The following is a 14964-nucleotide window of genomic DNA, read 5'->3' as shown; positions in this document are numbered from 1 at the left end:
GGTAACACGTACGATGTTGAAAATGGCAGAAATGGAATCAGCACCATCAAAAACCTATAGGAGGATATTGGTTTTGGTGGTATATCTAATAAGCTTCAAAATGAAATTCAGACAATGCCTGCCAAAAGTACTTGGAACACCCACCAATTTACGCTGCATTTGATATCTTTCATTCCTTTCATGAAAAAAATTTGCTACTTCCGCCCCCTTCCCCCTCAAACAATGTTGATGATTTAGAGAAATATCATAAAAGAAGCGCAAAAGAAAGTGCTTCCTAAAATCCTAATCCGTTTGATAGTAAACCAACATTGTTCCGTGGGGGAGAGGGGGAGGATTGGTTTTAACCTTGGAAATTGATGTCAGTGTTCCAAGACTTTTGGCAGGCATTGTATGTAGACCTTTCTGAGGGTTCGAGTTGTGGAAATTGTGCCTAAACATACTGTATTTTGAATTATTCACATTAGGTAAATTCCATTAGAAAACAGAAAAGGAAATGAAAAAAAGGAAGAAAGTCTCGAGTCCCCAGTACAACCACTGTGTGGCAAATTCAAAAGGTCCAAACATATGACCATATGATGTTCTATCACTAAGGTACATCTAAATAAAAGCTACAAAATTGTAAAGTATATAATCTTTATTTATCATGAAATGAATTGAGGCTTCATTTGAGGTGGTATTAATGAAAAATACAGGAATCAATATAGTCCTTTGAGAGAATTAGTTTATTCTGCGTCATTGTTTTCCCACTGTGCCTCAACTACACGCGGTAGAATTGTTCAACTCGTCATTAATGTACGTTAGCACACTTAGTACATCAGATAAAGGACTTTTAACTGTACCTGGCAGCATTAAACATATTGGCCAAAGTAATTAGAAATACTCTTTCCTTTTACTGCTGTCATTAATGACTAGCTGACGTTGTACTTAAATAACTCTCCGGAAATCTCTTAGTTCTGAACCAACGATTAATTTACTTTCTTAATCTGTATAAGATGCAACTCTAAAACGATAGAAGCATTTCCACCTTCGATTGGAAAGAAAAGTCCCGGGCAAAGTTGCCTCATTAAAATTATGATGCATTGTAAGGGCGTAGATCAGTCGCTGAAAAGTGTTTCCCGAATGGCTGATAAGCAGAAAGTTATCATTGGTTTAAGAAAAATACACACTTTTCTATAAAAATACCAAATATTTTGTTGAGCATGTATGTTCTCAACTTTTTTAATTATGAGCCTAAGATTATTCTTAAATAAGTCTTAAGCGACACAATGTGTAAATTCGCCTGAAGATCAGAGAAAAAATCAAATCTTTGTTGATGAGTTACGTCATTAAAAAGACAGTACAGGACAGTACAGGACAGTACAGGACAGTACAGGACAGTACAGGACAGTACAGGACAGTACAGGACAGTACAGGACAGTACAGGACAGTACAGGACAGTACAGGACAGTACAGGACAGTACAGGACAGTACAGGACAGTACAGGACAGGACAGGACAGGACAGGACAGGACAGTACAGGACAGTACAGGACAGGACAGGACAGGACAGGACAGGACAGGACAGGACAGGACAGGACAGGACAGGACAGGACAGGACAGGACAGGACAGGACAGGACGGACAGGACAGGACAGGACAGGACAGGACAGGACAGGACAGGACAGGACAGGACAGGACAGGACAGGACAAGACAATAAATATAGAACAATTACTATAAAACTAAATCTGATAGGACCACCTCAATTCTGTCGATTTTAGCAGCTCCTACGTAGTTTTCGGTATCATCTGCAAAAATTACTCTGTATTTAGCAAGAGTTATGTTCCAGCACTCCAAGGCCACATACGTCTATTTCAAAACACATTGCGCATAACTCTCATTGTTTTGCTCTCCAAAAACTTAAATTAACAAAAAAATTAATTTCTGATCAAGCTTTAGCCTTGCATTTTTCATATATTATACTAAATTTCCAGAGATTTTCAGCCTTAATATTCCTATAGACTATATTCATTTAACACAGTGCGTATGCTGCCTTTGATATGCGCTGCTTAACAAAGATATCAACACGGTAGTCCATTTCTTGGAAGGGCAACAAACTTGACATGAGAAGCAAGCTTTTAAAAATGAAACACCATTTAAATTCTTATCATTAAAGCTAAATCATTTCAATATAGATGTCTAATTATTTTCAGCTAAAGTACATTTTCTCGCTATCACGATTTCCACCGTAATTACCACGTCCTCTTCCTCCCCGAGGCCCCCCTCTACCGCCCCATCCGCCTCCTCGACCACTCTGCCCACCACCACCGCCACCACTGCCACCACCGCCACCACTGCCACCACCGCCACCACCGCCACCGCCACCTCCTCCATAGCCACCTCTACCACCGTGTCCTCCTCTGCCGCCGTGTCCTCCTCGATCGTTTCTCCAACCTTCCGAGGAAATATAGTAGCAAATGAGACAACCATCTAATTCTATGCATAAAGCATTTTTACTCAACTTATGGTTTTTACTTTCAAAAATCATTCAAGGAAAGCTGAAAAAAAGAAAGAGCAAATAACAGCAAAGCGGCGTGACTGTACACAGAATTGGGCGAAAAAAATGGCCAGAGACTTATTGAAACTATCGATTGTTGTAAAACACATTGTTGAATATCAGAGCAACAAAACAAAATAAAAACTTAGTATCTGAGTTCAGTACATTACATTATTATTTATTTTGAATTTAAAAGTCCAAAGAAATTGTCTTAATAAGAACATCGTGTTAAAATGGAACAGAAGGCCAAAATTACGAAATTTCCTTAACATTTCCTCAGAATCTTAATTTTCTTCAAAGTGGAAGCACTGGTAGCAATCTATGGCATCATTGATGATAACGAATTTAAACAGCAAGAAGCATGCAGCAATTTCCTGATGAGAATTTTCTGTCTTTCTTCCAATTCCTAGTTGACTGATAAATTGAGATTGAAATCGTTGAATAACCTTTACTGCAGATACATAGAACTTTGCTTCTAAATTCTAAAGAACAGGGTGCTTCTAAATTGCTACTCCGAGTTTCACGCTGAATACAATAATCAGGCAACGTGTACAGCTCTGCCTATACAGCATCAAGCACCTTATGAAAGCCCGGTAAACAGTTATTTTCATTATGAAAAAGCTGCTTATGAAAGGGCTTTTTGAGTTGCGGCAAGAATAGCCAAAACATGATATTCGATTGCAGTCCCAGGATAGGGAAGCTTCACTTGGCAGCTATCAAGCATCACAGAATAATTGGCTGCGTAAAATTTTATGGATAATGCCGGTGCTATTTTTAATATTTTTCTTACCTTGGCCTCGCTGTGGCTCTGTTCGTTTTCTAAATGCTGGCATTTCTGGAGCCGGTGCTTCTGACGATGGTCGTCCTCCTCGATCGGGAACCTAAAAATTAAAATATGCTCAACATCATGATCACATTTGTGTTTTCATATGAAGGGCTTGAAATTGAACCACAATTTATCAGAGAAGATATCTATTATGTTATATTGTACACGTAATGTCTGGTCATGCATAGGCCATGCTATTGAATTATCATTCCGTATAGCAGTATATAAGTCTCAACAGAGGAAGCAACGAGCTGCAATCGCTAAACGAAGCAAATTTATACCTTTCCAATCAGGATTTTGTTAATGTCACATTTTGTTACTTCTCTCGCTTCACCTGAACTTGTCTTTTCCAACTTACACAAATCTTGTAAAAATAAAAACATAAATTTGAACCGAAACATGTACAGATAAGCATAACTTATGAAAATTAAGAGAAGGATCATGCATATCTTTGCCTAATAGTATCCTCGCTGCAGTCATTCAAGCAGCCACAATTTTGCGAAGTGAAGGTCTTTAAAATGGCTTAGAAAAAAGCAGACATTTTTAATCATGCCAAAGCTTTTCATCTGACACTCAAGAGTATACAATTTCAGGACAAAACTCTACGAAAAATAAATATAGCCAATAGGAAACGTGAGCACATGACTGTCGAGGTTGCTCAATCAGTGTCACGTGCCCATTATTCAAAATGTTTGCTTTTTAAAAGAAATTTAAATTTTGTACCGCATAAAGATGTTCAATTCGAAAGCTAGCAAAAATGAACTGTGCTTCAAATTTGAATCAGGATGTTCTATCAAGACATCAAGACAAATCGAGTTCTTAATTTCTTCAAAATTAATTTGCTTGTTCAATTAGCTCCTAGCAGGTCAGAACATAACAACTAAAACTGGAGAACAAATTTTTAAAACATGTTACAACATATGAGAAAGGTTTTACTTTTGGCTCACTTAAAATATTACGTCTTTAAGAATGCTAGAGTTGAACTAAGGATACCTTTTCGAGCTGCCAATACATCAGCAACAGCAACATTTGTCCCTGCAGCTATCAAATTTCTAACTGACCGGAAAGAGGCTTGGATATCATTTTTCTTTGCCTGTGAAAGTTTGTGTTCATGCATTTAAATTTAAGATATAAGAGCTGCAGAATGAAGTACAAAAAATACCAAATAAACGAGAAGGCCAGCTGGGCCAAGAGGCACAAGTTACCTTTAAAAACGGCGTTGAAAAAAGTAAACATTTTGAAACATAATTTGCTGTAAATCCTCGTGTTGTTCACAGTACAAAAACAGTCCTTCCATGTGCCCAAAAAGGGTTTCTCAAACCCAAAGATCGGGGGATAACAAAACATAATGTTTCTTACACCAAGAGAAAGAACCCTCAAGAGAACAGCATCCTCGTTCTTGCAGATCAAAATACTGTGCATAAAACTCTAATGGCAACATGTTTCGGATTATTGACAACGCCCGATCGTCGCTCTATCTAGCATTTTTAGAAGGCTTATTGTATTTTGCGAAAATTTTCGCATAATGCGAAAATGCGAAATTTCGCAAAATACAAGTTTCGAGGTGGTATTTTGTAAAATGCGAAAACTTATTCTAAAAACTTTATTTGCCCATATCAACGACCGAAAACAAGCAATTCATATTCAGGGCGACTCTGTTCATGCAAATAGCCTAGTTCATGTCCCATTTAACGTTAGATAACTCATGGACACATTTTGGAAAATGGTTCAAAAACCAACCACACTAAGGCCATGAACGGCCTAATTGTGAATTGCCCATTCCAGCGAAAGACGATAACAGTAAGTATCCCGGTGCTTGCTAATTGGTAATTGGTAAATACCCAACATTCTGCGTGTTCTGTGTTGTTTTAGGAGTAATTTACGCCTTTATCCACAAGGCCTATTTTCCTGTTTCCTTCCCGGTGAAACCCGCGTGGCTGGAAAAGGACGGGGGTGATGTCAAAAGATTTTCGCAAAATACAAAATGGCTGGGGGTTTTTGTATTTTGCGAAAACTCGCCAAACATTGTCGAAATGTTAGTTTTTATTTGAGAAAATGTATGGAAAGGCTTTGGACTGTATTTAAAATTTTGTTTTTTTGAGTAGGCATCAAAAGATTCGATCCAATTAAAGAATTTTCGCAAAATACAAAATGGCTAGGGGCTTTTGTATTTTGCGAAAACTCGCCCAACATTGTCGAAATGCTAGTTTTTATTTGAATAAATGTACGGTAAGGCTTTAGAAAGAGGCTTTGGGTTTTTTTGATAGTGTAGCAGGAACCTACAACAAAAAGGTGCATGCATTTTCTTTGGCGCCAGACAATGACTCACTTCTTAAAAGAAATTAGCAGGACGCCCATTATTTGTGTCATCAACGTGTGAAGACTTCCCTCTTCTCATTCATAATGACATTTTTTCTTTTGTTCTACTTCCTGGGTGCCTATTTGTGCCAATCTGGTGACATTCCATGTGATTGAATTTTATCGGTTGGGCGAGTTTTCGCAAAATACAAAAACCCCCAGCCATTTTGTATTTTGCGAAAATTCTTTAATTGGATCGAATCTTTTGATGCCTACTCAATTGACAAGATTTTAAATACAGTCCAAAGCCTTTCCGTACATTTTCTCAAATAAAAACTAACATTTCGACAATATTTGGCTAGTTTTCGCAAAATACAAAAACCCCCAGCCATTTTGTATTTTGCGAAAATTCTTTAACTGGATCGAATCTTTTGATGCCTACTCAATTGACAAGATTTTAAATACAGTCCAAAGCCTTTCCGTACATTTTCTCAAATAGAAACTAACATTTCGACAATATTTGGCTAGTTTTCGCAAAATACAAAAACCCCCAGCCATTTTGTATTTTGCGAAAATTCTTTAATTTGATCGAATCTTTAGATGCTTACTCAATTGACAAGATTTTAAATACAGTCCAAAGCCTTTCCGTACATTTTCTGAAATAAAAACTAACATTTCGAGAATGTCTGGCGAGTTTTCGCAAAATACAAAAACCCCCAGCCATTTTGTATTTTGCGAAAATTCTTTAATTTGATCGAATCTTTTGATGCCTACTCAAAAAAACAAAATTTTAAATACAGTCCAAAGCCTTTCCGTACATTTTCTCAAATAAAAACTAACATTTCGACAATGTTTGGCGAGTTTTCGCAAAATACAAAAACCCCCAGCCATTTTGTATTTTGCGAAAATCTTTTGACATCACCCCCGTCCTTTTCCAGCCACGCGGGTTTCACCGGGAAGGAAACAGGAAAATAGGCCTTGTGGATAAAGGCGTAAATTACCCCTAAAACAACACAGAACACGCAGAATGTTGGGTATTTACCAATTACCAATTAGCAAGCACCGGGATGCTTACTGTTATCGTATTTCGCTGGAATGGGCAATTCACAATTAGGCCGTTCATGGCCTTGGTGTGGTTGGTTTTTGAACCATTTTCCAAAATGTGTCCATGAGCTATCTAACGTTAAATGGGACATGAACTAGGCTATTTGCATGAACAGAGTCGCCCTGAATATGAATTGCTTGTTTTCGGTCGTTGATCTGGGCAAATAAAGTTTTTAGAATCAATTTTCGCATTTTACAAAATACCACCTCGAAACTTGTATTTTGCGAAATTTCGCATTTTCGCATTATGCGAAAATTTTCGCAAAATACAATAAGGCTTTTTAGAATCTATCTAGAGACAGAATGAGGGAACCACTGTATTGTGTAGACAGAAGGAGCTAGTTTTCACCTTTGGACTCTAATAGCAATTTTTCCATAGGCACGTGGTACTGGTCGGGTAACTAAACCGGTCATGTGCTTGCGTTTCTGATTGACCTATTTCGATCCAAAACTGGATATAAATATATTTCCTAGCGATTTCGATCTATACTCTGAAGAGTGTCAGACGAAAAACTGTAGATTGTTTCAAAATGTTTGATTTTTTCAAAGTCATTTATAATGTTTGCACCACCAAAAATGGCTTGAAAATTACCTTTGCCTGGTCACTCCATAAAAACGACTGGATTGTCAGGTCTATTCTTTTCAATAAAACCTGTCGTCGGATGTGATATTCGTTGGCCAGCATTTCGTTAAGCTTTTCGACTTCAGACTGTTAAAGGACAGAAAATTTCATTAAATGCTGGAGGGGGTTGGTTTGCTGAATTTGGCAAGTATCACATACACTAGAACAACGTGTGATATAATTCAACTAACTTACTTTCAGACTTTCAGACAATGGAAATAATTTTCTGTCATTGATGACTTGCAATGAAATGTCAGTTCTGCCTGTTTTTTTATTCATGAAAGTATATATAAACCAGTACTCGTACTTTACTTTCTGTTTTTATACAAGACAATTAAAATGATTAAAAAACTGATGAGTACATTGTGTTTTTGAATAAAATTGTGTTTTGAAGTACTCATAGATAAATAGTATGTACAATCTGCACTTTCCAATGTTATTGTTGAGCTCATATGCTGATAAAATTCTTTCTTAGAAATGTAAAATAAAAAAAATAAGAAATTGGAAATTACCGTTCTACCCATCTGTTACAAAGTGCCTGATGCCGTTTAGGCAGAGCTGTGCCCCCTTTGGTGTATAGAATAGCATGGTTCTAATATCTAACTCTGAGTTTCACACTTGATGCAATGTCAAAGTAAAAACAGAAAATTTCAAACAGTTGATGTGAATATACATACATACCCACTGTTTTTCACTTAGTCGTTTTTGGAGTAATGCATCTCCAATATGAGCCTGGGGTAACTGGGATAAAACCCCTCGGACCTTCAAAGAGAAAACAGTCTGATTGTACCTACCAACTACTATCAATTTAGAATGTCAAAAGCTGGCATAAGGCAACAAAATGAGAACATTAAATAGCAAACTATGGGGAAAAGACATATTATCAAAGGGGAAAAAGTTGTATATTGTTTACAAAAGTAATCAATTATAGGCTAGCAACCTTAGGGCAAAATGGTACCTTTTAAAGTATCTGTTACAAAAAAATAGATTAATAAAATATGTATAATGTATAACAATTAATTAACTCACAAATGTCAATAATTGAGTGATTGAATAAGTTTTATAGTCTTTTAACATCTTTTGTAGCATCATTGCAGAAGTATCAATGTATAAAAGACTAGTCTTGCTTTACTTAGAGGAGAAACAATGCAAGGTTTTACCTTGTTTTCAATATTTGTGAATAATTTGAATACTGTTTCATCTTTTGATGGAGGAGGCATTTGCAAAGCTTTTGCAATTGCATTTATGGGCAAAAGGATCGGATTGCCTGAAGCCTGAAAGAAAAATAAAGAGTGCTATAGAGTAATTGCCTCCAGAACAGCACACTTCCAGCTAAATTCATTGATCAAGTAAAGTCTGCCCTAACTCTTTTGATTAAACTTAGGGTTTCTTACAATTAGGCAGAACACATAGCCTGCAAGGAAAACTGAAACTTTGCTCTTTGAAGCCCTTTTGATAAACTGGAATTTAAAAAAGCTTGAATATACTTTCCAGGGAATTGATAGCTAGCCAAATCAACAAACACAATGCATTAACCTAAAACACCCATCATGTCTTTGAACCTTAAAATCAATTTAAGCAGTAAAGATTTTTAGTTTAAATGCTACAAAAGTAACTTATCAAAGAGTGATCTGTTTGTTCAAAGGTATTCCTTTCCCAACTTAAAAATTTTAACAAATTATGGATATTTTAGAAAGCTCTGGGTAACCAACTGTGATTGACCTCTTTGTGAACATCTAAACATAAACACGCATTACATAATAGTTTTTCATTAGATGAAAATAACTCAGAAAATAACTTTTAAATAATTTACTTTCAATAGAATACTAACTCTCTGGTTTTCTGCAAGCAGGTTGTTAAATGCAGGTAGTCATTTGACCATATTTTGAAAAATTGTCACTTGTGGTGGGTGCTAAGTCAAAGCATAACAATAAAATTTAACTGTAACCACTTCCATTGTATGATTGTGTGATTCAAAATGCTTGCAATCTTAAATCACCAAATTATCTGCTCTGTCACAAAATGTCAAAAGCAGATTCTGTACTGAAACAAAACACTTCAGTACTAACAAGAAAGGAATAGGTATTGATAGATCAACAAATGAAAACCTGTGCAGTTTCTGCATCTGCATCATGACCAATCATCCTGCAAGCCATTACCTCTGAAGTGAGGAAATCTGAAAATAAGGATAAGTATTCAATAATAGGAAGTAGGGAAATGCCAGATATCTGAAAGGCCAGATAACCCAGTGCTGGATTGCCATTTTTTTAGAAAAATTTGGCTTCAGGTGGACTTTCTTCTAACATCCCACAAGCTATTGTGTTTTAGTTACTTAAATAGAAACAAAAGCCAAAAAATTTAGAGGGTAAGATTGTGAATATAACAAGAAAAACAATTAAACAGTGATCAAAACCAAAAGAACAGATCATTGATTGTAAATCTAAATGTAAAAAATGTCGCAAACAGTCAAAGAAAAATCATAACCTGCAAATGTTAAGTAAACCGCTAAAAAAGAAAGCTATCCCAAAGCTTAAATATGGGGTGAAAAATAATTGTGTTGTATCATTTCCATTCTAATTTTAGGAATGAATCTCTTCTCATGCTAAAGAATAATGGCAAAGAAAGATTTATTATATAATAAAAACATAGGGGATTTGGATAAGCAGGCATGTGTGTCTTTATATCTCCTTTAATTGAGCCATCTTCCTTTTCCTACATCTGCTGCACTAATATCCACAGGCCTCTCCCAGAGACATGGACTCTAGACCAACCTTATCAAGGGATTTTTTTCATCCCAAAAGTTTTTAATTGTCAAAGAATATTTTTTTTACAGACAATTTTATTCTGACCTTTTTATGTTTGGCCTTGGGGACAAGATATGCTTTTACAAGGATGCTAACTGCAAGGTGGTTACAACATGTTATGTTGAAATTAAAAAACATCAATCCATTGGCATCTACTTATAAATCAGTAGCCCTTAACAAAGTTCTAAATGAATACCAAAATAGATGTTTGGTCTTTGTGACTGTATTCTTTTAACTGCTAAATCTTCAAAGAAATTTTTAATAAATTATTAAAACTGTACATGCATTGAACAGGACATAACTACTGGACAGATAAAAAACTCAAAACTTACCTAAAAGTAAAATTCTGTTTGCATAACTTTCTAAACCATCAACACCAATCAAATTTGCGTATGGGCAACCTATGCAAACAAAAGTATAATATTTACTAGAATCCAAAGGGAAAAAGGGCTGCATTAGCCTACGTCATAGAACCCCCCCTCCAAACGAAGGCCGTTCTCAAATTTTGGAACTTAATTCATGCAAGAGCATTAATACTTGCATAATTAAGGACATGCAAAACAAATCAATATGACGGTATGATCCGATGTGGAGGAGTTTGATGAAACGATATTTGCAGAGGCATTGGGTATTGGGTGTATATCTTTGCAAGTTGCGTTTCAAAACACAAGATACATCAATCAACATCTGCATTCAACACCATTAGTTCATTCATAATCAATAGAAAGGAGGCCTTTCAATTGACTATAGTTTATTTAACACCTCATTGAGCTTGACAAAGAAAGCCCCAATAGGATCTGGGAATGATCAATTATTAAAAATATTTACGCATAAATTAATAACGGCCTGTAGCAAGCTTTGCCTCATTAATTTGTAGACCCTATCTTCGTTTGAAAGGGAGGGTCTACAGCGTAGGCTACGGGTTGCATTGGTTTTAATATGCATGGTTGCATGATAAAGATAAAAAAAATATAAATTTTTGAATTTTGAAACTTAAACTTCAAAATGAATATATTGGCAAATATCTTTCAAAGTTTACATGACAACTGAAAATTGACATTCAAGGACTTTCTTCTAAAAAGTATCATAACTATACCTCTTTAACTTATTTTTGGTTAGAAGTCCAAAAACTTTAACATTTTTGTTCAGTTCTTCTTACTATGTTATTATCAGAAATAATAGAGGGATAAAAATTGACCTGAACAGTACCTATCTCTCTCAAGAATCCAGATATGTCTATCTTGAATGTGTCTTTTTGGGCTAGCAAGGTAATATTGAAAAGAAGTAAATATTCTTTAAAGTTAATTATAAACAGAAAGGTGTGGGAAAGGCTGTAACATGAACCTTGATGAGGAACAAAAATACAAAAATAATACAAATATACCTTTTGATGGATTACCCACTGTAGAGACTAAACATTTGAGTTAATGTAACTTTAAAATTGCACAAGGAAAATAAGTGAATTTAAACAAAGCAATCAAGCCTGTTATCAAAATAATGATAATGATCTTGATGACACTGATCTTCTCTAAAGAAGGCAGACAGTAATTAGTAGATATAGATGTAGATGACGTACAAAATAATACTTTATTCAATTTAATATTATTCTTTAAATTTAAATACTATTCTACAGAAAGACAGCAAGAAAAATAATAATGAATAAATATCTTTGTCTCAATTCATATATATCTTATAAATATCAGAAAATATTATAACAGGAAACTTTAATACAAACCATTTACAGTTTCTCCAAGAGGACAGTATAACTTTATTTCATTGCAAAGCCAAACACATAACTCCATGAAGTCCATTCCATCTGCACCTTCACCACAAATACGTGACAATTCACCATCCTTTAGAACTGAGCCATTGTACCTTATCAAGCAAAAATTCAAGTTCTAGAAATACCTTAATGTTTTAAATATGGTGTGCATCAATGTTAAATTGCATGGTTTTGGTGAAGCATAAAATTTGTAAATATGGCTACAATATAGAAAGTTGTCATAATGAAAATGCATGGCTTCAGATAGACTTGAAGTAAAAGCAAGAACCAGAACAAAATGTGTCTTTTTAAATTCTTATCATGATCTTATCAATCAAATAGTCCATATTTCAAGGCTTAGACCTTTCTTCTTTTATCACTGCAATACTTACTGATAATTCTTTTCACATCAGGCCTTTTAGACTGTTTTATGTTAAGCAGAGTATTTATGTTCAGACTAAAGAAATAGAGTTTTGGTGCTAGTGACCTAAAGAGTTACCAAAAACATTGAAGAAAAACTAAGGTTATACAACAATTAACTTTGAATTAACTGTAAATTTAGCAAAATCTCATCGCTGGTGATCATTTTTTTGATGATCGCTCTTGACTGCAGTGCAGGAAAATGTTTTGCAACATGATAAAATAACTGTGCTTGAACAAAAACTAACCCTAGATCTTCTAAAGCATCGAGGATGTCTTCTTCCATAGCTATATTGAATTTCACAGTCGATTTCAAATCCTAAGCCAGTTGCAGTTTTCACTCCTGCACTTACAGAAATGTAGTGTTGACGGTCAGAAGTTGTTGCTGTTGTTACAGTACTATCTACACACAGCCTGGCCACCAGTGTTCATCATTCAAAAGCACGGACACGCAAAAAGGCGCTTACCTTGTGCTCTTTTCACATTGTGACCAACTCGGGCCACAAATCATTTTAAAATGCTTATAGTGAAACAAGCGTACTTGCCAATTATTATCTGATTTCTGAAACTTTTTATCTGATTTATTTCTTACTTGTCAATGGACACAGTAACCCATTGCTTGAAAGAAACTGATAATTTATATCAGGTTGCCTAGTTTCTTAGATGTAAGAGAATATTTTGAATGAAGCTCGCAGAATTATATTTGTTCATTTAGAAACTCTTTTTTACACAATTCATTCTTTTCAAAAAGCAGTTTTTAATTCAGTGATCACGCCGCAGGGTAAACAAAGATACCCCAAGAAATGAATTTGGATGAACTACTGTGTCAAATACTGTTTACATACGAACTTTTACTATAATTTTTCAATTTTGCACCATCTATAGGAAATTGAAAAACAGTGAGACTGCCTAGTTCCTTATAAAGAAGAAAATCTTCTCTATGCGGACAGGCTAAAAATAACGAGCCGTTGAGGCATTAAATCTTTTCTTCGCTGCAAAGAGACACTAATCTGTTTATGTTTTTGGTTTACTTTGCTTGGTTGAATGGGTTATGATTATTATACTGCACTTATGCTGGATGATAGCACTCATCTATAGATACAAACTATTTTCTCGTTGCAAATGCCCACTTTTATGCAGGACATACCATGTAGGTCGAGAGATTGAAGATGTCTTTTATTGAGCATATTTTATTCAAGACGTGTTTGTATCAAGTAGTTTCATGCAGCGCGGTATCCAAGAGCCATGTATTTGTTCATCAGAACAACTTTTTGTTTCCATGTAAAGTTGGATTGGGTCGTCCAGCCTCCCTTGATGGTCGATGTTGGGTTGAAAGGAGTTCTGCGGTTCCAGCCCCCGCCGCACCGTGAAGCTTACGGCACCCTTTGATACAGAATGCAATTATATTATTGGTCGCGAAGCCGAGTATGTCTTGATTTACACGTCGCTGGATCAGTAATAGTAAAAACTGAATCAGTCTGTATTTGGAGAAGAGAAATCCATTAACAAGGACGGTAAGTTAATGTATTGATATTTTTTGGTTGGCTGGCACAAAAGAAAGGAGGGTTTGGGTGTTTGGGCACTAGTTGTTGGTCACTTACATTGCAAGCATTCAGATCTAGGCCAAAGAATTTGGGTTGCTTATTGTATGAAATTATGTGACCAATGGCATAGTCTCTCACACCTGGGAAAAGATTTGACATGTTAGGCATTTTGGAAGCCTATAAAAGTTGCATTTTCACGGAAGATTTCATATATATTTGAAGGGTTCAACTCTTCTAGTTTTGTACATCTCAGTCATAAACATCGTGGTAAGTACTATGCATGATCGGCAACTGCACAGTCCTTCTGTAATAGCTATCTAAAAGGAGATCCATTGTTCCTATTTGTACTCCAAACACGAGACAACAAGTTTGGCAAAGGGGCATTTGCAAATTTTACGCAGAATAAAGACAAGAATAGAATGAAACTACTTGTAACTCAGTGTCAACGATTATGATGGTGGATGATAATGGCAAATCTGCTCAAAAAGCACACATTTTGATGTCTTGACAAAGGTACATTGAAAAAAACCAAGTTGATAAATGATGCACCAGAGTTGCCTGGACTATGTGAACTGATTCAAATGCCCTAGATTCCTTTGAACACGACACAGTTCTCAAAGCTAGCCATAAATGTAGCTAACACTGGATCCTAGCCCCTGCACTTGTCGACATACATCGCATAAAAACAATAATCTATTAACCAAACAAGCTTTTCAATCAGTTCAGTTTTTTAAACAGACACTGGTAGGCTGCTGGCAGTAAGTCCAGAATTGGGAGGTTCAGTATCAACTTGCTTCGTTCATTCAATGGATGCAACTGATTTATAAGCTCCACATACTCAGTAAACTGTGAATTTTCTAATGAAAAGTAAAACTGCTTGAGCTAACTCATGAACACGAGGGCCAGAAGTGTCTCTAAAAAGATTCCTGTGTATCCCAAACATATCTTCGTAATGATAGCCTCAGCAAGTAAGTAGCATTGCCTTAAGAGTAGACACACGATCACGCTAAACCCAAATAGTTAATGAGAAATTCACGTAAAGAAAAGCAAAAA

At 35.7% G+C, this 14964-nt stretch overlaps 1 protein-coding gene across 1 annotated transcript; it reads right to left on the bottom strand.

Moving 5' to 3' along the window:
* Window positions 1-616: 616 nt before the first annotated feature.
* Window positions 617-12768, bottom strand: LOC135689330 (protein FAM98A-like). The gene is made up of 12 exons (XM_089111016.1): window positions 12616-12768; window positions 11921-12060; window positions 11395-11445; window positions 10518-10586; window positions 9490-9557; window positions 8542-8655; window positions 8063-8143; window positions 7352-7468; window positions 4351-4450; window positions 3639-3721; window positions 3322-3412; window positions 617-2428 (listed from the first exon to the last, which is right to left on the bottom strand). Exons 1-12 carry the CDS (start codon window positions 12651-12653, stop codon window positions 2184-2186), a joined length of 1197 nt encoding a protein of 398 aa, XP_088967142.1. The 5' UTR covers window positions 12654-12768; the 3' UTR covers window positions 617-2183.
* Window positions 12769-14964: the final 2196 nt, after the last annotated feature.

Source organism: Rhopilema esculentum, chromosome 10, assembly GCF_057945365.1.
Source record: "Rhopilema esculentum isolate cy_ngs chromosome 10, ASM5794536v1, whole genome shotgun sequence".
Lineage (NCBI taxonomy): Eukaryota > Metazoa > Cnidaria > Scyphozoa > Rhizostomeae > Rhizostomatidae > Rhopilema > Rhopilema esculentum.
Note: the sequence above shows the minus strand (reverse complement) of the source record. Positions and strands in the feature narration are given on the sequence as shown.